The 23,607-nt window shown below is 44.3% G+C and overlaps 1 protein-coding gene across 1 annotated transcript in view; it reads left to right on the top strand.

The window, feature by feature from the left end:
• VPS13A (vacuolar protein sorting 13 homolog A) overlaps positions 1-23,607 on the top strand; it is a 2,196,319-nt gene that overhangs the window by 2,102,213 nt on the left and 70,499 nt on the right. Inside the window, exon 69 of the mRNA XM_078675860.1 lies at positions 10,711-10,796. Within this exon, the coding sequence (XP_078531986.1) occupies positions 10,711-10,796 (86 nt within the window). The remainder of the gene's footprint in view (positions 1-10,710; positions 10,797-23,607) is intronic.

Here is a 23,607-nt window from a genome sequence, read left to right as displayed (position 1 = left end):
CCGATGTGAGAGCTGGCTTAGTATATGGTGCTCGCTTATGTAAGTGTAGCACCCTGCACTAATCCAGACAACCGTTATGGAGATTTTAGTGGTCCTAGGCAACCTTAGTAAGCTCTCTAGGTGGTAGTGGCAAGTTGACGCAGTGCACAGGGGTTCTGTTCCAGCGGTTCTGACGAGGTATACTGGCCTCAAACTCGGTATAGAAACAGTGCAGGCCTCGAGGTAGTTGCAGATCCACCACCTGTATTGCTGAGCCTTTCAGAGTCCGTGGGAGCCGAGGATCAGCAGACCAGTCAGCTGTGTTGTGGTGACTACAGATGAAGGAGAGTGACTCCTTCACTCCAAGGGAGATTCCTTCAGGTATCTTGTATGTCCACAGGCCTGTCCACAGGCCTGGTGAAGAACCTGTATGGAGCACAGGCACAGACGTTGCAGAAGACAAGCAGGACGACGACACCAGGAGCAGCAGGAATCTTCCCCGTTGTAGTCTTGGTTCCCGAAGAGAAGTCCAGAGTGTCCAGACAGTCAAAGTTGAAGTGGTATGCGTTCTGAATCTTGCCCCAAGACAAATCTAGGGACCCACCCACAGGTAAGCCCTTAAGTACACTTAGGAAAGGTTTGGGACGAGTCAGGGGTCCCTCCCAGAGGAGGGGCTGGACAGTGGGGTGGATAATCCATGTTCTTTGTCCAGTTTCACCCCAGAGCGGTAGCCAATGACTCCCTGAACTGGTTTGAACTGGATAATGCAAGGAGGTCACCAAAAGTGCCCTTCAGGCAGTCTCAGTGGTGCTAGCAAGCGCCCCCACCCTGTCCCAGTACACTAAACCCGGTCTCGGAGGTGGTCACACCTCCCTGTGACAGAATACCTCTAGTTCTGCCTTCCCCTGCTCGAGCTTGGATTAGCAGCAGGAGGGCAGAATTGTGACTCTGGTTGGCAGCAGCCCTAGCTTGCTTTCCGGGTCTGGAAGACTGCTACCGGGAGCACTGAGGGCCTCCCGTAGGAGCTTTATAGTGCGTGGAATCATACCTCTCACACCATTTACGGTGACGGAGGTATGATTCAAACATGTTTGATACCAAACATACAGGGTTTGTTACAGCCAGTTTAGAGATGGTCATCGCGTAATGACACATGGCCACTCTATATGTCGTAATGGCTGATGTACCTGTAACCTGTGAGAATGGACTCCGAAGGTTCCTTGGGTGCCCCGCTCATACAGGGGCATCCTCACACTTAGGACCCAGCACCCTGCCTTCAGGATTGAAAGGCCTGCCTTAGGGATGACTTATAGGTTTTAAGTGTAGTGACCTTAGATATAGGGAAACCTATCTCTGTCATAAGTGGTGCTAGCACCAGCTTACACAGGCTGCAATGGCAGGCCTGGAGTCACAATTTGAGTGATCTCTCATGGGTAGCATAATACATGTTTCAGCCCATCGGGGACCCCTGGTGTTCCTATGCCCTGGGTACCATAGTACCATATACTGGGTACTTATCAGGGTACACCAGTAGCCAATCTTGAGGGTACCTAAGTACTCTGCATGTCCAATTTGGGGAAGAAGCACAGAGACTGGGGTCCTAATTAGCAGGATCCCAGTCAGACTAGTCAGAAAAACATAATGACACCAGAAAAAAGTGGGGGTGACCATGAAAGTAGATCTTACTTTCCTACACCCAAGAAAATGTACTAAACATCATTGTTTTATATTTGCACCTGGTGGTCAGTTTGAATTGCATTATTAAGCAATGTTATGGTTGGTAAAGAGGTGGCATAGGAACAGGATCGGACTGAAGGGGTAAGGTTTTGTTTCCATTTAATTTCTTTTATATGTTGTTTATTGTGTACAAACTTAAATAAAAATAAATTACAAAAAATACATAGTTTAATAATTCTACATGAATGATCTTAGATCAGAATTATTTTTACTGACGTTTCTACTCTCAGTTTTTGTTTGAATATCTTTATTTGTTTTCATTATGTACTCATAATACATGTCAGAATCAATAATCAGGGAAATGCAACATGTCATCTTTTAGTCATACAACAGCCGTCAGAGGAAAACCCACTTCTCTGTAAAACATCAATCCCACATCATTCCACCCAAATGACGTTTCTACTTTCATATTGCTTGGAACCATTCTAAATATTATATCAACCTTACATATAATAATGAGACTTCTAGCGGCAGCTTCCATACTTTAGAATTATTCCCAGGTGTCAGACTTGATCCAGAACATTTTTGTGAGCAGTAACCCTGCATGCGGGTAGGTGGCATTGTTTTTATTCATCAAGACATCGTTGGTGGTGTCCGTGCCGGAAACTAGAAAAATCATGGACAATGGAGGCTGCGCTGCGATCAGTTTGTTAGATCTCAGTGCAGCCTTTGACACGGTAAACCATCAAATTATGATCCAAAGACACAGGGAGGTGGGAGTAGCAGGTACCGCCTTTAAATGGTTGCAGTCCTTCATCTCAGATAGATCATTTGCGGTCTTTGAAGAGGATGTTCTCTCGAAGCTGATTCCTCTGCAGTATGGAGTCCCCCAGGGATCTTCATTGAGTCCCACCAAGTTTAACATCTACATGAGGTCCCTTGCGGATGTGGTGCTCCCCTGGGGGATCCAGATGGCCACCTACGCTTATGACATCCAGCTGGTGGTGTCCCTTAGCCAACATGATAAAACTGAACTGAACCTTAATTCTTGTCTGGTGAAGATGTCTGAGTGGATGGATCTGTCTTTTCTTAAACTGAATGGTCCCAAAACAGAAATTATGATACTAGACCATGCTGCCCCCATGAATTTAGATCCCATGTGGCCTAGCTGTCTTGGCCCTTCTCCTGCACCAAAGAAAAAAATTAAGAGTTTGGGTGTATGGTTTGACGCGAACCTTAATTTCACAGTTCAAGCACGTAAAGTCGCCGCTAACTGTTATGGTCTGCTTAGATCGATAAGGAAGATTCTGCCTCTTGTGCCTTTTAAAGCTAGGCGTATGCTTGTCCAAGCCCTTATTTTATCATGGCTAGACTATGCAAACGCAGTCTACTTGGGCGTGCCACAAAGAATGACTAAGATCTTACAGACTGTCCAGAACTGTGCGGCCCGTATTTTAATGAATGTTCCAAAACGTAACTCTGCTAAGTTAGCGCTTCGCCAGTTGCATTGGCTTCCTGTTCAGGAAAGAATTCGGTTTAAGGCTATGTGCATTGTCCATAAGTCCGATTCTGGTAATGGCCCCCCGTTGATTCAGCCTTTTTGCAATTTATATCGCACCACACGGACACTTAGATCTAATACCAAACAACTTCTGGTAATCCCTAGGATCAAACGGTCACGGATGGGAGGTCGACGGTTCACTTACAACGTGGCAACATTTTGGAACCAGCTTCCGGACCATATTCGTCTTGAGCATAACTATCTCCGGTTCAGGAAGCAGTTGGAAATTTTTCTTTTTCCATGAGTAGTGGTGAATGATGAGGTGTCATAGGAAGTGCTGGGATGCCCTTGGGTAGCCATGCGCTATACAACTGTGTATTCATTCATTTATTCATTCATATAGGATCTGCCCATTTAGACAACATAGACAGCGAGATTGGTGTCCAGACTGAATCCAGACACCCCCACTGGGTATGTTTGCCTGTATATCAGCTAGCTCACAGTGCCACTGTAAACTCCTCTTACCAAGGAGAGAATAGTTCTTGGCAACTTTCGAACATGACAACTCTGACCCATCAGGGATCGTGGAAACAGTTCAGTACTTTTTCCTCAGTCACACATGCTCACTTTATCTCAGAGAGAGAGACACATAGGAATAAACAGTGGAGATATTTTCAATAAGTATTTATTGAACTAGAGTCATTCTAGTGAAAAACAGGTTTGCTAAAACCACCATAAGACAGAAACAGATCTAAATGATCATGAACATTAACAGAGTAAATGGATGGTAGATTTCTACTATAGTGCTAAAAAGAGAGAATACAGGCAGGTATAAAAATGCATGACAGAAATAATGCGTACTCCTACGATGTGACCCTAACTAGATGTATCTAAGTGTACCTTGCATGTAAGTTGGTGTAGAGCCAAGAATCCCCCTACGATGTTGGATCTAGCCCTGATCTTTTGACTGGGTGAGAGTATTCTGCTTAATTCAGAGACTCTGTCCCTCACCACCCCTTGTTGTAAATATTTCTGTCCACCCTAAGCGTGGAAGGGTATACTCAGACATGAGTCCCTTGCTCATTGCACGATCAGGATTCAAGCAAGCCGGGCCGAAGACGGCTGTAATGCCAGAAACCGGTCCCCGGAAGCTTGTTTCCTTCCCAGTGTAAGAATTGGCTTTTGTAGTTTGGTTTGCCCTGTTCCCATCATGCACTGGGACAGGAACAGACTAATTTGCATACAGCCAGGTTCTGAAACTGGGATGGTGCAATGAGCTAAAAAACGGTGTTGGATCTAGCCCTGATCTTTTGACTGGGTGAGAGTATTCTGCTTAATTCAGAGACTCTGTCCCTCACCACCCCTTGTTGTAAACAAGAATCCCCCTAGGCGGAAGCCAACCCCATTACCTGAAATAAGAGACTGTGGGACCCCAACTTGGTTTCCAGCTCGACACCCCGCAAGGGATGTTAGACCACTGCAAGCTGGAGTGTCTGCGTGCAGGAACCTCACCTCACGTCAGTGTGTCAGCATGGAAGTCTTTCTCCTCTATCTGCCTTGACAAAGATATGGTGTATATATACCCAAAAGGTACCCTTAGGGGAATCTACCTTGTTGTGTCATGTCGGTCTATGATGATGGAAGGGATGACCCTTATACATAGTTATATGCCGAAGATGGTAATCCTGCTGTGATTCTGAGATTCGTAATGCATAATTAATTAGGCTAGTTTTCGGGGGAAAACCACACTACATTTTATGCAGTGCTTAACTAGGTAAAAGGTCAATACCAAAACCTGTTATGTAGTGTAATAGTACGGTAAATATAGGTGAAGGGTCAGGAGACAACTCAGGCCTATATTGGGATACTCTATGAAACATAACACTGCGGCCGCCAGATCAGCACTCTCTCTTCAAATCCCTTATTGTATATAGGTTCCTTAAAGGTCTACAACTCATTCCCCCATCTCCCTTTGTTATGCCTCAATGGGACCTTAATGTTGTTCTTACCTTCTTAATGTGCACTCCCTTTGAGCCGCTCCATTCTTGTCCTCTTGATCCCAACCATCAAGTTTTCTGGTTGGGATCACATCTGTCCAGAGAATCAGTCAGCTACATGCACCGTCTTCTCAGCCTCCCTACATTTCCTTATTCCCCGACAAACTGTTCCTTTGAACTCAAGCATCCTTCCCGCCGAAGATAGTCACCCTGTTGCATGTAGGCCAGTCCAGAACCTTGCCTAATTTTTTCGCTCCACCTCATCCCTCCAAAGAAGAGGAGAGACTCCACAGGCTGCACCCAAAAAAGAACATTGTCGTTCTACCTTGATGGGACAAAAATGTTTGAGGTAGACAATTAACTCTTAATGGGATATGGCGGGCCAAAAAAGGGAAGGCCGTTCAGAAACAGAGCATCTCCCGATGTACCGTGCTCTGCATTAAAATTTGCGACACATTGGCCAAAAACTAAAACCCAGAGGGTTTGCATGCTCATTCCACCAGAGCAAAGGCTGCGACCACTGCAGTAGCACGCGGAGTTCTGGTGAAGGACACATACCAGGCTGCACCGCTGGCCGGCAGAATGGGCTGTTTGCCCTTTTGGCCCTACAGGACTTTTTAGTTTAAGTCATGTTTATAGACCCACCCCCGGGGAGTCATTGCTTTGGTATCTATTCTAAGGTAAGGAATCTGTGGCTAGAAGTCTCTACCAGATGAATAAGTTACTCACTTTCGGTAGCGCCTTATCTTGTAGAGCGTCTGTTTAGCTTCAGTATCTTAACCGACCCTCCCATCTTCCCGGCTCTGCAAACAGATTTCTATGGTCAAGGCTGTTCCTCTTTCAGGGTCCTAGCTTTCCACACCAGTGGTCAGTGTTCTTTGTGGCTCTGCGCTCCTAGCATGGAAAGTGATGAAAATAGGCACCATCCACATCACTTCTGGTGCGGACGTCGATATCATGCGGAGCCAAACTACGCCACCTACCTGCGCACAGCGGTACTGCTCAAGAATAGTTTTTGGATCCAGTCTGATAGTCTCTACCAGATAAGGCGTTGCTGAAGGTAAATAACTTGTTTAACAGGAAATGAATATTTAATTAATGTTTGAGTGAGTGAATATACGTTAGGGAAAGGGACTCACTAGTCTACACCTGTAATGAGCATATATTACTTATTACTGTCCAGATAATAGCAGATATCAAGCAAACTCAAATAAATTAAAGATAGTCCCATATTTCTAAGAGACGTGCAGTTTATATGCTGTCAGGCTTTCAATTCAAGAATAATTTAGAAGGCTATTTCAGCAGTGGAAGAATAGAGTGAGCAATAAGCATCAAAAGTGCTAGAAATGAGAAGTTCATATGCGGATGAAAACTATTATAGCATATCAATCCTTTAAATCTTTGACAACATCTGCAACATAAGTGGCTTTAACATTTTAAGTGTCCTTAAGCACCAGCAACTCATTGAGCTGTTTACTATTTTCCATCTGGTTGCCGGCACAGCCATTGGACAACCTGAACTGTAAAGTGCTGGGGTTAATGTTCAAAAATAAATCTTCGTTTGTCCAATAAATTAACCTTTTGTAAGTTTCTTGTTGGGCATGTGTATCTGTCACAATTACGCCTTTTTACTTACTTCTGTAACCTTCACTTTTCCAAACCATTGCTTTGAACCTACCTTTACTTTGCGGATCGATCTCGATTATTTAAAAGCTATGTCTCGCTTTTACTCAGTCCCTTAACACTAACCTTATTTTTTATAATAATGCTGTTTCCTTAATCATATTTTTAATCAAATTTATTTACGTTCATTTTTTTAAATATGTTTACTCGAACTCTAAATTAAAAGAAATTTGCCTTTTAAAAATAATAAGTTATCTTAGTATAACACTAAAGCTAATACCAACTTTAAACTAAAATCATAATTTTATTATGATCCATTATTACTAACGCTGAACCCAACCATATTTTAATCTAGTGTTTCCCAAACTGGTTTGAGACTCGCTGGTGGGTCGTGAGCTGATTTTTGGTGGGTTGTGAAAATCCACGCAATACATAAAGATGCCTTTAAATTTTGTATTTGTCTTGTCAAAGTTTGCTGCACTTCAGAGACAAAGGTCAAATGTCAGGCTATGTTTTCTGACAAATTGCAGCTTTTTTTAACACAGATGTTTGGTGTCTACTAACTCCTCTCAGTTTACCGTCAGAGAAAGAAAAATAAAGTGTATTATGTGACCATCTTGCTGGGGAACTGGGGTGTGTGAAAGGAAAAGTCTGCAAGATGTCATTTATTGTAAAATACAAGAACATGTATATACTTGTAAATAAACTGTACACAGTTAGTTGGGAAAGCAGAAATGAAGCGAATGTTTTGTATTTCTGAGGTATGATGGGAACACAGATTTAAATAGGATCAAAACAGTTCAAGACACTTACTTGATGATGCAGAAATGCTAAATATTTGCTGGAAATCCTCACATTATGACTTGTGTGCAATATAGTTTTATCATATCACAGTAGAACTGTATATATGTATGCCCAAGCGGAAAATAATGTACCTTGTTGCCATATGCAACTTTTAGAAAGTTGCCACTCAGCTTCCCAAGTCTACTATTACCCTTTTGCAGAGGCTGGCCACGAGACAGACTTCTGCCCACCTGGGCAGACATGTAAATGACTCACAGGGCAGGTAACAACAAAGGCCTACTGATGGAGGAGGTATTACCTCCTCCTGGAAGGAAGCCACATGGGGTGTTATCACCAAAAGGCGGACTTCAAAAGGGGAAGCTGCCTTTGAAGGGCAAATAGTGAGCACACTTGAGAGGGGCTGCTCTTTTATTCAGAAACACAGGTTGGCTTAAGGGACAGAGGGGGGGAAACGCTGGCCAAACCGGGTTTTCCATCAGCGTGTAGCCTCCAGGTAGGTACAACTCTAGGGTGCCTTAAATCATCCTTTGAGCCCAGCCATAAACAGAGAATCTGAGTCAGTTGGCTGACTTCCTGTTCACAGCACAGAGCCACTAAAAGCTGAAGAAGCTTGCCTGGGAGAGTTAGTAGCCCTGATCATCGGATCATTGCTCTTCGTCATAGTGCAGTCCAGGATACCGAGACACCATGCTCAAAAGTTGCACCTGAGTCTGATTTACCTGAGAGACTCGTCAGAGTGCAGTTTGGCCACCCAGAGGTAGAGTTATCACCAAATGAAGGAAACCACTGACTTTGCTGTGCCGGGCAACTGGACTCCTGCTGAACCATAGCAGGCTTAGAGGGACGTCAATCCCTGTGGCCAGAATCACCTCATCAAGACCGTGGGCCAATCAGTAACCCCAGGATGACCTTTGTTGACTGCACAGCATCTTCAACATCTTTGATCATCTTCATCAGCTTGTATCCCTTGTATCAGGACTCCATAGAAGTCAACGGCAAAGGTCCACTGAAACTGGACTGAAGACTACTTTACTTGTTGAGGTGTTTTTTTAGACCTTGCCAGACCTCCTGACTGGCTCACTACCTGTGTTGGTGCTCAAATGTACTATAAGTAACCCCATTTCACTCTTAAAAAGGTTTTCTTGAAGGAGTTTCTAAGTGTCAAATTCGTTGAATTTGCCAGTGCTAGTTTGTGCATAAGTGAAAAGTCTTGATTTATTGTTCCTTGTAAAATCTATATCTCTGGAGCCCTCTTATGTATCTTGTTAATTTTTGGTGTCCATAAATACATAAAAATATAAGTATTTTTATAAATTGGTTTCGGATTTCTTGAGTGTCGAGTTCCTTCCTTCAATTGTTTTGGCGCTGTTTAAATGCTGTACACATGTTCCTTTGTTGAAACCGGACTGCTCGCAGCTACAGCTACCAAGGGTTGAGCTAAGTTTTGACAAGCAAAACCGAACTAGTACTAGAAGGTACATGTATAACACGGTGCGGTCTAACAACCACACCATATAAGGACCCCATTTCCTCACAGACGCTCATTTCCATAGACCATGGGTGCTCTCCATAGTATAAAACCAGGTGCTTAACGCATTATCCTTGTCTACATAAGTTAGAACCTCGGAGTATAGAGATGCAGAGACTTCTGCTTCTGAAACTGACTAAAATTGTAGTAGAGTGTTATAACAACTAGAATTTAGCTATTTTTGCTTTTCTGTTAAGAGAGATAATGAGAGTTCCAGCCATTTAGCTGTTGGACCTTTGCAATTTAAATGCCTTGCTGCCACATGAAAGTTCAAAATGCTAAACGCAGTTTGGTGTGGTTGACCACTCTACGGTAAGATGCTAACCTCCGTGACCATTCAGGATTCGTAGTTTGACTTCCTTCTTTTGAAATACCACCATTGTTGATTGCCATTGCCGGACCCCCTTTGACTTCATTTTAGGACGTTTGTTGCCAAAGTCCTTGTAGAGGAAAGTCACCACATCGTTCAAACAGGTCCACCTCTTTTTATTTTCCACGTTTTCCTGACCAGCCCTGTTTCCAATTCACTCTGTTCAACAGCCTGTGAGTCTGTTATGTGGGCTCTGCTTTTTCTGATGTTCCACCAGCAGAGGACAGTGCTCTACTGCCCCAGGGCCACCCAATTTGTACCTCCACCCATGGGAGAAGTTAGCTACTGCATACCGGCCAGGGTGAGACTGACAGTTGGGGGCAAATGAGACTCTAGTGAGGGTCATAGACCTTTTATACTTGGAACTGAGCTGGGGTATTCCCCTTTGCCGGGCTTGTTGATGGTGAATTGTATTATGAACAAGTTGCATGCATGAAGCAGTTTGTTTGGTGTGGATAGTGCGCTTCACAGTTTGACAGGGAGATAACTGTTTTTCCAGTTCAATATCCTGTTCTTTTATGTAGGTCACCAACAAATAGTGTGTCCTTTGAATATTAGTTCCTACATTTTCACATTTGGTTCTTCTGCTGGGAAAACGTTTGAGTTATGGACACTGGTAGACATGGACACAGGGGGGAGAGGCGGTAGCATAAACCTTAATGGACTCTGGTATGCAGAAAACCCCACATCAATATTTTAACACAGCCCCAGAAAATGCACAACAAAACAAAGCATACAAATTAAAAAAGAAAGAGACATAAAATAACACTATATCTTTACATTTTGCCCTGCTATTGTGATTCTGATAAAGACATTCAAAGTAATTGGCCCAATATTTCATCTATAAGTCACCTCTTTACATGGAGTTTTTGTTCACCTACAGGAGTACATTATCTTTCTGGTGCTTGTCAAAGTTACTCTTGTCTCTGAAGTATCAGGCAAGTGATTTTTACCGTCAAGTGCAATTGTTGAATTTACCTTTGTTTTCTGGTCTGTTTTCTCTCTCTGATTTTTTGGTTTATCTTTTGTCATTAATTCAAAAATTTATTGTTGCAAAGCTATATAAAAAGCATCCATATATGACTGTTTATTGCAGCCAGAAGAGATGGAAGACAAACCTCCACCTCGGTGACATGTGACGCACTTGGTTAAAATATGTTTGAGCATATGCTCACGTATGTACTTTAATAAGAGATATAAATAATAAAATATTGATTTTTTTCACTTTTAGAAAATTGAAAATGGAAGATTTTCAAAATACAGATACTTTGCCCATGCCATGGTCAATTCTACTGACCTGTTAATGATAACAAAAAGGTAATTTTATGTGTTCTATCTGTACATAACTACAAAGAGACATTGTTATTTTTATTATCCCACAAATCGAGCAACTAAAACCTTCAATAAACTATTATTTTGTTAATGTTTATAATCACCTATTTTTTTTAATCTAAGTATATTTGTACATTGTTGCCTCTGTCTAATTGTAAACTTAGCAAGGTTCTTCAACATGGTTAATAGGTTCACTTAAGTTAGATGCATCACAATCATTAATTTGTATTGTGAATTTAGGGCTTTCAGAGATATTTCTGAACCAATATTAAAATGGGCAAGGTGCATTGAGTTCTCTTCAAAATTAATGCACATGGCAATTTTGCAAGCAAAGGACAATCAGCATGGTTGTTAAAATCATATTGTATATATATATATATATATATATATATATATCAGATAGTTGGTATGTATTATAATGCATTATACTGGTATTTGTGTAGTACTTTTTACCCCTTGTGAGGACCAAAGCCCCTTTAAAGCACCACAGTCAAGGCCCCTATGGCAAGTTCTTACAACCAAGATTTTAACACCATGCTAAGGGACACGGCCTTCCACACTTTCATTAAATGCGCTACAAAGCAGTGGTGTTTAGATGGACTGAAGGGCTGTGAATAGGAGACTTGTATATCAAGCAGATAGATTCCTGACATTTGCTCGCATTACCAGTGCCATGGCCTCAACTGGGAAGGATTTGGGCTGTGCACCTATCTCAGCTACAATATCAGCCGTATACAATCTTAGAGGGTAAACCTTTACCTACAATGCATAGACCCTCACATTGGATCGTCCGGCTGCGGTGCTGTCTGCCCATGGAAGTGAGAAAAGTTATTGAGGTCAAACTTAACTGAATTTAGTGGAAAAAAGTCAACCAGTGATGTGAGGTTCCGACTCATCCAGTTCAAATACTTCACAGTGCCTATATTACCCCAGTAGTAGTGAGCAAGCTTATATAACTGCACCAGATGCCAGTGGGATAGCGCTGACTTGCTTCATTTAGTATGGCCAGAAGGAGCTGAATACTCGAGAAACGTGAAATATGCACTCAGTTATGTAGTAGAACCGATAGTCTTGCAGTTCCTTAGATACTGAATTTTAGGATTACATCCTAGACCCAAAATAGAATATCTGATATATATTTGGGGCCCTTTCCGTACTACTGGCAAAAAGGTATATGATGATACATTGGTTAGAACCGTCTGGACCACTTTTTGGAGCATGGAAGAAAGAAACAAGGGAACGGCTGGTTGGAGAAGAGATCCGCATGAATCAAGTGAGAGGGGATATAAAACCACGCAACTACCTTGTTAAGTTTACGAACTCGCTGGAGTTAGTGACAAACGATTCAAAATCTTGGGTTACGGTGGCTGGCTCACAATCAATGAAGACTAGGCATTTCAGCCTGCAAGGCAGAGTTCTTTCAAGGGTGGATGCCTTCCATATCTAGGCATTTTGTTTGATTTTTCTGACCTTGTAGGTCCCTTTGTTAGCTGCCAAGAAGAAGTCTTTTTCAAAGTCCATCAAAAGAGTTTTTGAGTTTGACACAAACTTATCCATGATGAAAGTCTAGCAGGCTAAGTGTGTGTCTGCCTTAACCTAAGTAGTGATATCTGGGCGTATAAGATCCATTCTCTACAAGTTTATTTATTTGCAAAGATTTATATAGTGCTGGCTAGACCCGGAGGTATCAGAGCGCTTTACATGAGGATCAGTGAGTTACAGGTTCCATATTTACATAGACAAGTATAGACATAGGAGAAAAGAAAAAACACGAGATTACACAATAATGTGAGATTATTAGCGCGTACACACGTCTTGTGGGGAGTGAAGAGGTAGAGGAGGAATGGTAAACGGGGGTAGGGAATGCAGGTAGGAAAACACAACGGGGAGGCGAGGAAAACGATGTCCGGGTGGGTAGGTGCCGGCCAAGCGGTGAACCAGACCCAAACTCCTCTATCGCTGTATATGACCGCTCCACCGGGCATCAGCCAAATTTGCTCGGGCACCGCGGTAAGTACAGACAGTTTTGGTTTCAGTCCAGGGGGCATCGTTAAAGTTCCAAAAGTTCAAATAGATTAGGACCAGAAGTGAACCTGTGGGCAAGCGTAGCAGATTAGTCCAAAAACAGTGGTAATCCAGTACCATTCCAAGATGGCCGGCGTGATTGCTTAACCAGCGTGAAGGCTCCTGGAAGTCCATCCTTTGTTTTCATGGTTAAGTAGGAGAGACCATTTTGAAGAAAAATAATACTAATGAGGCCATGGGGGGAAGGCACAGACAATATGGAGGGCCATCTACAGGATCAACAGGCCTCAGCACATAAGAGACACCCCCTGCTGTGTCCCGAGCGAGTGAAGGGACACGTGCAGCATAGAGAAAGGGGCACTCTCGGGACTCAAGTAGGAGACCAGCCAGCCTTTGGTCTCGTGGAGAAAGAAAGGAGGCAACAGGTATTCTCCACCCGCTCCGGGGGTCATGGGGATCTGCTGCGATCTCTTGCGCCTCACTGGGACCCTCACCTCAGGACTCCTGCAAGGTTCCAAGTTGTGGAGAAAACAATTTACACAACGTTTGTTGTGATTGCCCAATGCTATATCACACCCCAGGATTTAGTCTTACAATAATATCTCTCTGACGTGTTGGCCTTGCAACCCCTGATTAGATGGATCATGACTTGGGTTAATCCTGAGCCGAAGCTCAATAGAGTAATAACAGAGGATTGTTTAAATCTGGAAAGGCTATGAACGTTCGTTGGTTGAAATATATTTAGAATCCTTTTGTCGCCTTATGGTGTCCCGAGGCATTTAGCAACTAAGGGTCACTAACTAAGAAACATATAGAGGGAACCAGTAAATCATTTCTTGCCTTCAGAGCTTCGGAAAGAGAATATTCCGTAATGTCAGATAATCCCTTCCGTGGGTACATCTTCTTAAAGACAATACATCTGAGCCTTACTTTACATTTATAACAAGTGGTGATCATCACTATTTGTTGTAAAAGTTCAGGCTGAGTCTGTTACATTGTCTGCTGGCGGTATCTAGGAGGTAGAACTCAATTAAGATCCTTGTTCCTGTGGCTTCGACCTTGTGTCTCCTCAGAAATTGAATACTCTTCACTTTTTAAAGTTTTGTAAATTGTATTGACAGCTCGCTTACTTTTTAATAAAAAGCTCCTTAAAAACTTGGGTTTTAGACAAGTCCGTCCTGCTCTTTTTTTTGTTGTTGTTGGTTTGGTTGTTTTTTTTACAAATGTTTTAAATAATGAGTTTAGATGTTATTCTATTGTACGTTTTCCTAAAGAGGCAGTCAAGATAAGGCAAAGAATGGAGGTGTGATGTACACCTCGAAGATGAATAGCTTGCTGTTAAATGTAATCTTAGTAAGATGTACCAGGCATGTTAGTTATTGTGTGATGAGAATGAAGTCTTGCGGGGCTCACTCATTTTATTTATATGGAGTCGTATTTTATTCCTATTGGAATTTCAAATATTTTTATGTGTTGCTTTTATGAATTCCTTTTTGAATTTGAAATAAAGATTATGATGATGATGACGACTACCTCAGGGATATGGACAAAATGACAATGTGGTTAAATGTTGATGACACTGAGAATGTAGAGAAATATTACGCTTAAGCTCCAAGACTGAGCGGATTAGAGGGAATATGCTGTTCAGTAGTAAATATGTAACAATATCCGTGCTGGCAGCATACATCAACTCCTCCCTCGAATTGACCATTGAGGTCCGATGCCAACAAATGTGCAGTACACATGAAGCCCACTCCACCATATGTGTTATTATCTCTAATTTCTTGGAAAGGTACATTTGATCTCTTCTGTGTGTGTGTGTATAAATTTTGCCTGTACTTATGAATCAGATCGGTCAATGCCTTGAAATCCAATGCCCCAAATTGTAATTTCCGTATGACTTTAGAACTTCATATGCTTACTTTGAAAATACTTGCCTGCTTTCCCATGTGAATAACAGGGCTGGGGAACGCTGATAACAAAAATGCCAAGTGGTCCCTTACCATGTATGACACGCTCAGCCGATCTTGGCTTTTTATTCAATAGCAGATAGCATCCTTAATTTATGGAATCCATATTTATAATACGAAAAACTAGACCTCAGGTGCCAGAATGTTGGGTGATACTGGCCAAAAATCGTGTACAGGCTAAAGGTGCCGTCACATGGAACATAGGGCTACTTGCTACCACAGCATTCCCTACGAGAGGTACCCTCTGAAGGACAATCAGGGTTGGGGAAAGAGTGAATAACGCATTGGCATCATCATATAAAAGCTGAAGGAACTAAAGTATGGTTAGTCGATTCCATAATCTTTGCCCCTTCCTACAGGAAGGGTCTAACTCTTCATACTTCCTTGGAAAGAATTCTGACAACCATGCATATGATGCTGGGGATGAAGTTGCCCAATCATATAATGAAGGCAATTTGTATGAGGACCTTTAGGACACCAGAGGCCTGGACACCTCACTAGACACTGGGCTAATTCCAATGCCTGGACCTTCCATGGCAAAAAATGCCTCTTTTGGTAAACAATGTTTACCCCGAAACTTTCTCCCCGCAGGGAATCACAACGCGGTCGTTACAACGACTGCGTTGTGATTCCGCATACCATTACTCCGCAAGTCGGAACAACGACTTGCGGAGGGGGGGTGGGAGATGTTGGATTTAAAATCCAACACCTTCCCCAGTGTCCGCACAGACTGGAGTTGGAGTAGTAAATTATACTATTCCAACATCCAGCGCCCCCCCCCCTTCGCAAGCCGTTGTTCCGACTTGCGGAGTAATGGTATGCGGAATCACAATGCGGTCGTTGTAACGACCGCGTTGTGATTCCCTGTGGGGTAAACGTACATATTTGCCTCTTTCACCAGGGTCATAAGGCCAGCCACCCACTAAGGAGGTGAAGACTAATGTCCTTACTTGAAGGCTTCAGCCTGGGTGAACAGATACTGAGCCCCTGCTTCCACACAGTAAAGCCCTCACAGACACCCTTCTCAGGGCTTGGGCAAAACCCTGTCCCGGACCTCTGATGACTAGGCAGATAGCATGGCTCCATTGCCCAGCCTCGGGTGACCCAGACCTTCTGACTCTGCTTCCCATGCCTAAGAGCCTTGTTATGCAGGCCTCAATGAGAAAGGTCATCCCTAATGCATTGTCTACCACACCACCAGACAGGGAATTAAAATGCATAGAAATCTTTGGGAAGCGCATGTTTTCTTTGACCAGTTTGGCACTATGTCCTGTTAATGCCAGCTGCCTCTTAGGGTATTATTCCCATGCCCTTGGGGACTCTATTACATAATTTTTGTGTCCCTTCCTTATGCTAGCTATTGAGATGGTCGCAATTTGGCTAAATCTACCATCTACTATGACTTGGACACCATGGATTGCCTAGGCAGGTCAATTGGTACCATTGTGGCTCTCAGGCACCACACCTGGATGTGGTCCACAGGCTTCTCCACCGATCTCCAGTCCACTTTGAAGGACATGCCTTTTGATGGGGTCTGACTTTTTGAGGAGAAAGCAGTCTCGGTCCTTGAGCGAATTGTAGGATAATACGGCCAAGCTGCTCTATTGGGGCCCGTCTGCCCTGCTGCGCAGCCACACCAACAGCTTTGCGCCCTCCGTCGCTATGTTAGGGACTTCCAATATTACCATTCAGTTCAGCCTATCCAGCAAATTCATCAGCCTTTTTGTGGCCGAAGCTGTGATACCCACAGATGGCTTAGACAGCAGGGGCAGTTGCAGCACAGCCTTCTACCCCACCTGCTGCTTCATCTGCTAAACCTCTTTAGTGGGCCCTTCGAGTCACACCGTGTCGTAGGCAGGATCCGACATTTTCTGACAGGGTGGCAGGCAACAACTTCAATCAAGTGGGTCCCACAGATTGTCCTTCTGGGTTACACCTTACCATTTCTTCTTACCCCGCAGCACATTCCACCATCCTTGAATGGCTGACAGAGACCATCTGTCCCTCTTACTACAGGAAGTGGAGGTCCTGTTGGCTTTGGAGCCATAGAAAGGGTAGGCTTTAGCTGTTACTCCTTGCTTTCTGATCACAAAGAAGAAGGGAGGCCTCAGACCTTTGCCCTTTAAATGCCTTCCAGTGGAAGAAAAAATTCAAGATGCTTAGCCTGGCCCAAGTCTTGTCTGCCCTCTACAGTGGAGACTGGATAGTTTTGTTGGGCCTGTGGTATGCCTATTTCCACATTCCTTTCTTTCAGTCCCACAGATGCTATCTGCGGTTCAAGGTGGGGCAGGAACATTTTCAGTTTGCTGTGCTCCTCTTTGGCCTCACCAGTGCCCCTCAGGTGTTCACAAAAGTGAAGGCGATGGCTGGAGCACATCTTCAGACATCTAGGTACCAGACTTCCCAGTACCTCGATGAATGGCTTCTGAAGGCGGGCCCGCTATAGGTAGTTGTCCCCCCTTCAACCCACAGTGAACCACCCCTCTTCATTGAGGTCCACTATCAACCTTCTGAAGTCACACTCGACTCCTTTACATATGCTCCCCTTCATCTGAGCCATTCTGAGCATGGAGTAGTTTTGTGCCTTCCCACCCAAGAACTGAGAGTCGTAATTACTGTAAGGTTGTGGAACTGATGGCCTTCTGCATCCTGTTGGTCAAGCACGCCAGGTGGCATATGCGGACTCTGCAGTGGGATCTGAAGTCCCAATGGGCACATCATCAGGGGGACCTCTACGATCTCGTCCGGATTTTGGAGGCAACTGCAGAATACCTGTAGTGGTGATTGCTGGAATGCAATTGAGTCAGTGGCAGGCTCCTCCTCCCTACCCCACCAAGAGCTAACAGTCAATATCAGAACCATGTGGTCTCTGGCAGAGTCCTGGCTCCCCGTCAACCTTAGGTCACTGCGGGTCATCGCTTGGCATTGCAGGTCTTCCAACTGTCCATCAGAGAGAGAGGTGCGTACACGTTCTGACGGACAGCACCAGCACCATATGGTATTGCAACAAACATGGTGGGATGAAAAGTTCGACCCTGTGTCAGACTGCACTACATCTCTGGAAGTGGCTGGGACACCGGGAGATAATCCTGGTGGTACACGAACTGGCGGGATCTCAAAATGCCTAGGCGAACGAACCTTAGCCTTTGAAGCCCGGCGGATCATGACTGGCACTTATACCTGGAGGTGATAGTTTTTCTCTTCCATGAAACCCGAGAAACTTAGCTCAATTTATTCCCACCGTAGAGAAAGTGCAATTTCAACACTTTTTCTTGTTGGAGTTTCCAAGGCATCTCTCCCTCGGGGGCGTATTCTAATTAGAGTGGAACTAGGGACTCCTGTATTCCTTCCTGCCGATACCTCTCTTGCCCAGTGTTCTGAAAAAGATCAAGTACGACCAGAGTCAAGTCATCTTGGTGGCACCGGTTTGGGCAAGGATCATGTGGTATCCAGAAAGCCTGGGAAGGAGCATCTGTCTTATTATCAGGCTGCCGCTTCAGGAGGATCTTCTGTTGCAGCAGCAGGCAAGATCCTGCACCCAGGCCTGCACGTTTTGCACCTCCGTGCTTTGAGAGTGAGCTGCTACAACAGACTGCCTTCAATCTCCCTCCTGAGGTTGTAGATGTTATCTTGGCTGCTATGCATCCCTTGCCAAAATCAGTATACCCCTGCTGTTGGGACAAGTTTGTGGTTTGGTGCAGTACTCAGCAGATTGACCCACTTCAAGCTAGGTTAACCGAACAATTACTTTTTATGTTATTCGTAGTCCAGCAAGGACTTGTTTTGGGCATAGTCTATGGGGACCTGTCTGCTCTTTTTCCCTTAATGCTGTTGCCGGATCAATCCTCGTTGTTTAAACCACCCATTGTGTTGCGTTTTGTGAAGGGTTTGCAACCTTGGTTTAAGCCCTCTGCTTTTTATCATTCCTCAGTAGAACCTTAACTTGGTTCTCACCTTCCTGATATGTGCTGCTTTTGAAACGCTACATAGCTGCCCACTACAGCTTGTAACCTCATCAGAGTGGTGGTTGAGTGAGCTGCAAGCCCTGTCCCATCAACCTGGCCTACACTACTTTCTTTCCAGACAAGCTTGTCCTGAGAACCCGAGCTTCCTTTCTTCCAAAAGTGTTAACTCCTTTTCATGTTGGGAAAACATCACTCTACCCTCATTCTGCACTCCACTTCATCTCTCTAAGGCAGAGGAGAGATTACATTGGTGGACCCTAAGTTGACTCCGCTATTACATCGATCGAGTCAGGGAATATTGTATGAACGATCAGCTCTTTACGAAATTCACTGGAGAGATGAAGGGCAAGGCAGTGCACAAGAGATTCTTCTATCAGTGTATCATGCTCTGAAATCAAATTTGCTACACACTGGTTAAGAAGCAGCCCCCAGATGGTTTATGGGCTCATTCGACATGGCTAAGACTGCTATCACTCAGTTGGCATATGGAGTGCCTATTCTGTGTATTTGCAAGGCTGGTACTTGGGTGTCACTCCATACGTTCACAAAGCCTGGTCCATCGAGACAAGCATTTTGCCCACTCGGTCCTGGCGGACATCTACTCAAAAGATGACGAATCTGCTGTTAGAAGTATCCATCAGAAGAATAAGTTGCTTACCTTCTGTAAAGCTCTTTCTGACACACACCTAATCTAACTGCAGATACCTCACCGGCCCTCCTATCCTCCCTGTTCTGTGAACTGGGCTCTTTTCCATGCAAGAAGGTCCAAAATATAGAGATCTGCACACTGGTCAAAGTCAGTTTGATTATTGGGATCTGCCTCTTGAGGCACAGAGTAAATGATGTCACCACATGAGAGTGGATTCTTTATGAAATTCCCCCGCATTACTTCCAGAGCGGAACGAAAGTTGCGCAGAGCCATTTCGCACCACCTACCAGCCCGCAGAGGTACTGCTTAGAAAGTTTCCAGATCTAGTCTGACACCTGGGGAATATTCAAAACGTGAGGAAACTGTGATGAGAGTATCTACCAGAAAGAGCGTTACTGAAGGTAACTTGTCTTTTGGAGTGGCGTAGTAAGGTCAGGTGGTACCCGGTGCAGAACATTTCTGGTCACTGCCGGCTTGACAAAATGGCAAAAACATGTGTTTAAAACACATTTTTGCCATTTTGTCACCCCCCTCAGTGATGACTCCTGGGCGGCCTGCACCCACCTCACCCCCCTCCCTACGCCACTGTTATTTGTATATTTATTAAAGGGGCATTCCAACTGTTTTTTCTTTTTCTTTTAACGGAAGTAAATACAGGAGGCTAATTTATTATATAATCTCCCATACAAGTCTTCCAACACTGCACTTAAAATCATTTTCTACAATCTTCCTAAGAAAGGTGGAACAGCTTTACTTAAGTACCCTAAAGTATTTATATCCGTGCATAAGCCTAAACTCAAAGATATTCAATACAATCATACAAATGCATCCAAATAATATTAAAACACTATAAATTGTTCTCAAAAGGTGACCAACCAAGTTCGGAAGTTGATATATGACCCTTCCTTAATGTTCTGGTGGAGTAGGATAACTCCAACTTTGTAGCATGGGATGCAAAAGAAATTCCTTCGCTGGTATCCTTTTTTGGTTCTCATCCAGGATAGATGGCTTTACTATTTCTTTGAGGACATCAGATCTCTTTGTGACAACATTCACTCAGATTCCTATTCTGGGCAAAGATGTGATTGGGAGTGGCTTTCCGCAAACATTGATTATAATCGGGGCAAACAGAAGGAAACTGATCGCAAGACACTGTATAATGCCTTCTTCATAGTATTGTAGCTGTAATGCTGTGGATATAACACGGAGTAAAATGTGTAATTTTCACTGCCAAGGCCTGAGCCCAGTGACGCAAATGCCTCTTGTAAAACACATGACTCAGTCTAGATTCAAGAAAAGGGTTTAATCAGATTTGCAATAATATATTCCAATCCTCATAAGCAGTCGAGTCATCATTGAGTGACCAAATCTGCTAGAATCAAACTGGTGAATATGCCTAAAACCCCTTCCCTTCTTGGTGATCAAATATTTGAGAAACAATTCTTAACAAATAAGGCATTTAAAATATCTTCTCATCGGATACTGCGTTGCCAAGGCACATTGCAGACTTACATCTAATATTTCTAAACATACCTAGGATCACACAATATATATACTCATAATATATTTTTATATATCCTTTTATGGAGTTTAAGTACCTTACGTGAGAAACTTGGAATCTGGAGTACATCAAATAGAAACAGCCACCTGTACGTCCATCGCTCTGACAGTATGCAGACCATGCCATCCTTTCTTGCCCATACCAGTATGATGTTCACACAGTGGACCACAATATCAAATGAAGCACAGGGTTGCCACACAATTAGAGTCTACCCTACAGAGTCAAGTTCCCGCCTCCTTGTACTCCCTCCAGCCATCCCATACCCTGCCCAAGGGTATCCTCGGCCCTCCATTGCAGTTGTGGCTGTCACGTCTGTGCACTTTCTATAGGCGATGTGGAGTCCAGTAAATCCGATGGCGATATTTAAACTGAGCCAGTCTGTATCTGGTCGAGATTACTAATTATATTAAAGCCTCAAGAGTCATCCCACTTATTTTCATTTGCTTTGTACCCTGATTTTAATAGGGACTCCTGGCCCCCACTTGCACCATAATTGGTTCCTGCACCGCTACTTTGCGGGTTTGGGTTCTGTGGACTCTTAGCTCGCCGGTAGTTTAATAGGCGCCATCTTGGGTGAGGACGCGCCGTTCTAGAGGCGCCGGACCGAGCGCTCTAGCCTTGCGGCCCTCCTCCGCCCGCCCTACTTAAGGCTGGTCATCGCCTGGCTTGCCAGAACTCTCTACTGGATAAACAGCGTGGCTGAGACCCACACGCTGCAACACTTTGCTGCATAGCGCTTCGCGCTTTTTAAACTTACCGCTTTTTCTATTCTTGTTTTATTTTCATTTGCTTTGTACCCTGATTTTAATAGGGACTCCTGGCCCCCACTTGCACCATAATTGGTTCCTGCACCGCTACTTTGCGGGTTTGGGTTCTGTGGACTCTTAGCTCGCCAGTAGTTTAATAGGCGCCATCTTGGGTGAGGACGCGCCGTTCTAGAGGCGCCGGACCGAGCGCTCTAGCCTTGCAGCCCTCCTCCGCCCGCCCTACTTAAACTTTGCCTTAGCGCGCAGCGGTGACGCGCAGCGGGTCGCGCCTTCACTGCGCCTGAGTCGTGCCAGAGTCCTGCCTGTCTGCGCCCGTCAGCGCAGAGGAAGCGCTAGGGCAGGGCTCTGCACTTTGGCTGGTACGTTTACCTGTTTCGCCTTTAGCAGTCATTAGGCATGTATTCTAGAACAGACTTACTTCGCCTCCGTCTTACCCTTCCCCCTTGCTCTGAGACACATCTCCACCCTCTGTGTGGCCCTTTCAGGTGCCCCGGCTGCGCCTTTACGCTTTCCATACCTACCCTGATTCCTACTCCTTGTTCTGCTCTCCGTAAGTCACCAGATCCTACATTATTTAAGATCTACCATCTCAATGTTAGATCTTTGGTCAAGCACCATCTTGATGTCCATGACTTACTTGATGAAGCTCCCGATATTCTTTTCATGTCTGAAACTTGGCTCCACAATGACGCCTCGGCTGTCATCAACTTAGCACTCCCTCCGGACTATACAATCTACACTTTTAACCGTGACTCTAGAGGGGGTGGTATTGCAGCCGTTATTAAAACCAGTTATCCATGTACATGGAAGGCTATGGATATCGCGGGATGCGAAAGTGCTTATTTTTCAGTTTCTGTTAATCCGCACTTTGCTTTTTCTGGCTTACTCATTTATCGGCCTCCGGGCCCTGATGCTGCCTTCAGGGCCGCCCTTCCCGATGTAGTAAGCTCTTTGGCTCTGAAAACTGCCAATTTCAACATAATTGGAGATCTCAACCTCCATTTTGATTCCCCTTGTCCCTCGGTGGCCAGTAGTACTTGTGCTGACCTGGAGGCTTTCCAACTCTTTCAATTAGTTCAACATAATACACATATTGGTGGTCACATCCTAGACCCTTTTTTCACCTCCCTTACATCGGCCAAAGTCCTGCTCCCTAGACCTATGGCCTGGACAGACCACCACCTTATTGAATGTCATCTCTTACTTGAAAATCCTCTTGTAGTTGCCCCTATCCCTGCCATTCTCAGGCGCCCATGGAAAAAAATTGAAACTTAGCGATTTCCATCAGCTTTTGAGCGAGGTCCCTTTGGCCCCTTTTTTTGATGTGGAATCGGGCTATGATCTTTATTGCAACTGGCTCACTAATGCGTTGGACAAGCTTATTCCTGCTACCTTGACTAAACAACAGCGCTCCCACTCCAGTCCCTGGTATGATGACTCTCTTCGGCTTCTAAAAAAATCCTGTAAACTAGCCGAAAGAGTCTGGCGTAAGTCATACGATCCGGTCAGGAAAGCTTTGTACCTCGCCACCATCAAGAAGTACCACAGAGCCATTTGCAGGGCCCGGGCCTCCTACTTTTCCCGTGAGTTCAGTGCTAGCACCAACCCTACTAAACTTATTTTTAAGGCACTGAAAGAGCTCACTACCTGTAGAACTTCTACCGCTGAGATTTGTTCTTCCTCCCATTGCGAGGACTTAGCTGCCTTTTTTGTTAGTAAAGTGGAAGGTATTTATCGAGCTTTCCCCAGCTCCACAGGATCTCGGCAGTGCAATATAGCCACTCCGAAAACTTCCACCACGCTATCCCATTTTCCGGAGCTTTCTAAGGAGGAGTTCAACAAACTCGTTATTCGAGTGA

Source organism: Lissotriton helveticus, chromosome 2_1, assembly GCF_964261635.1.
Source record: "Lissotriton helveticus chromosome 2_1, aLisHel1.1, whole genome shotgun sequence".
NCBI lineage: Eukaryota > Metazoa > Chordata > Amphibia > Caudata > Salamandridae > Lissotriton > Lissotriton helveticus.
Note: the sequence above shows the minus strand (reverse complement) of the source record. Positions and strands in the feature narration are given on the sequence as shown.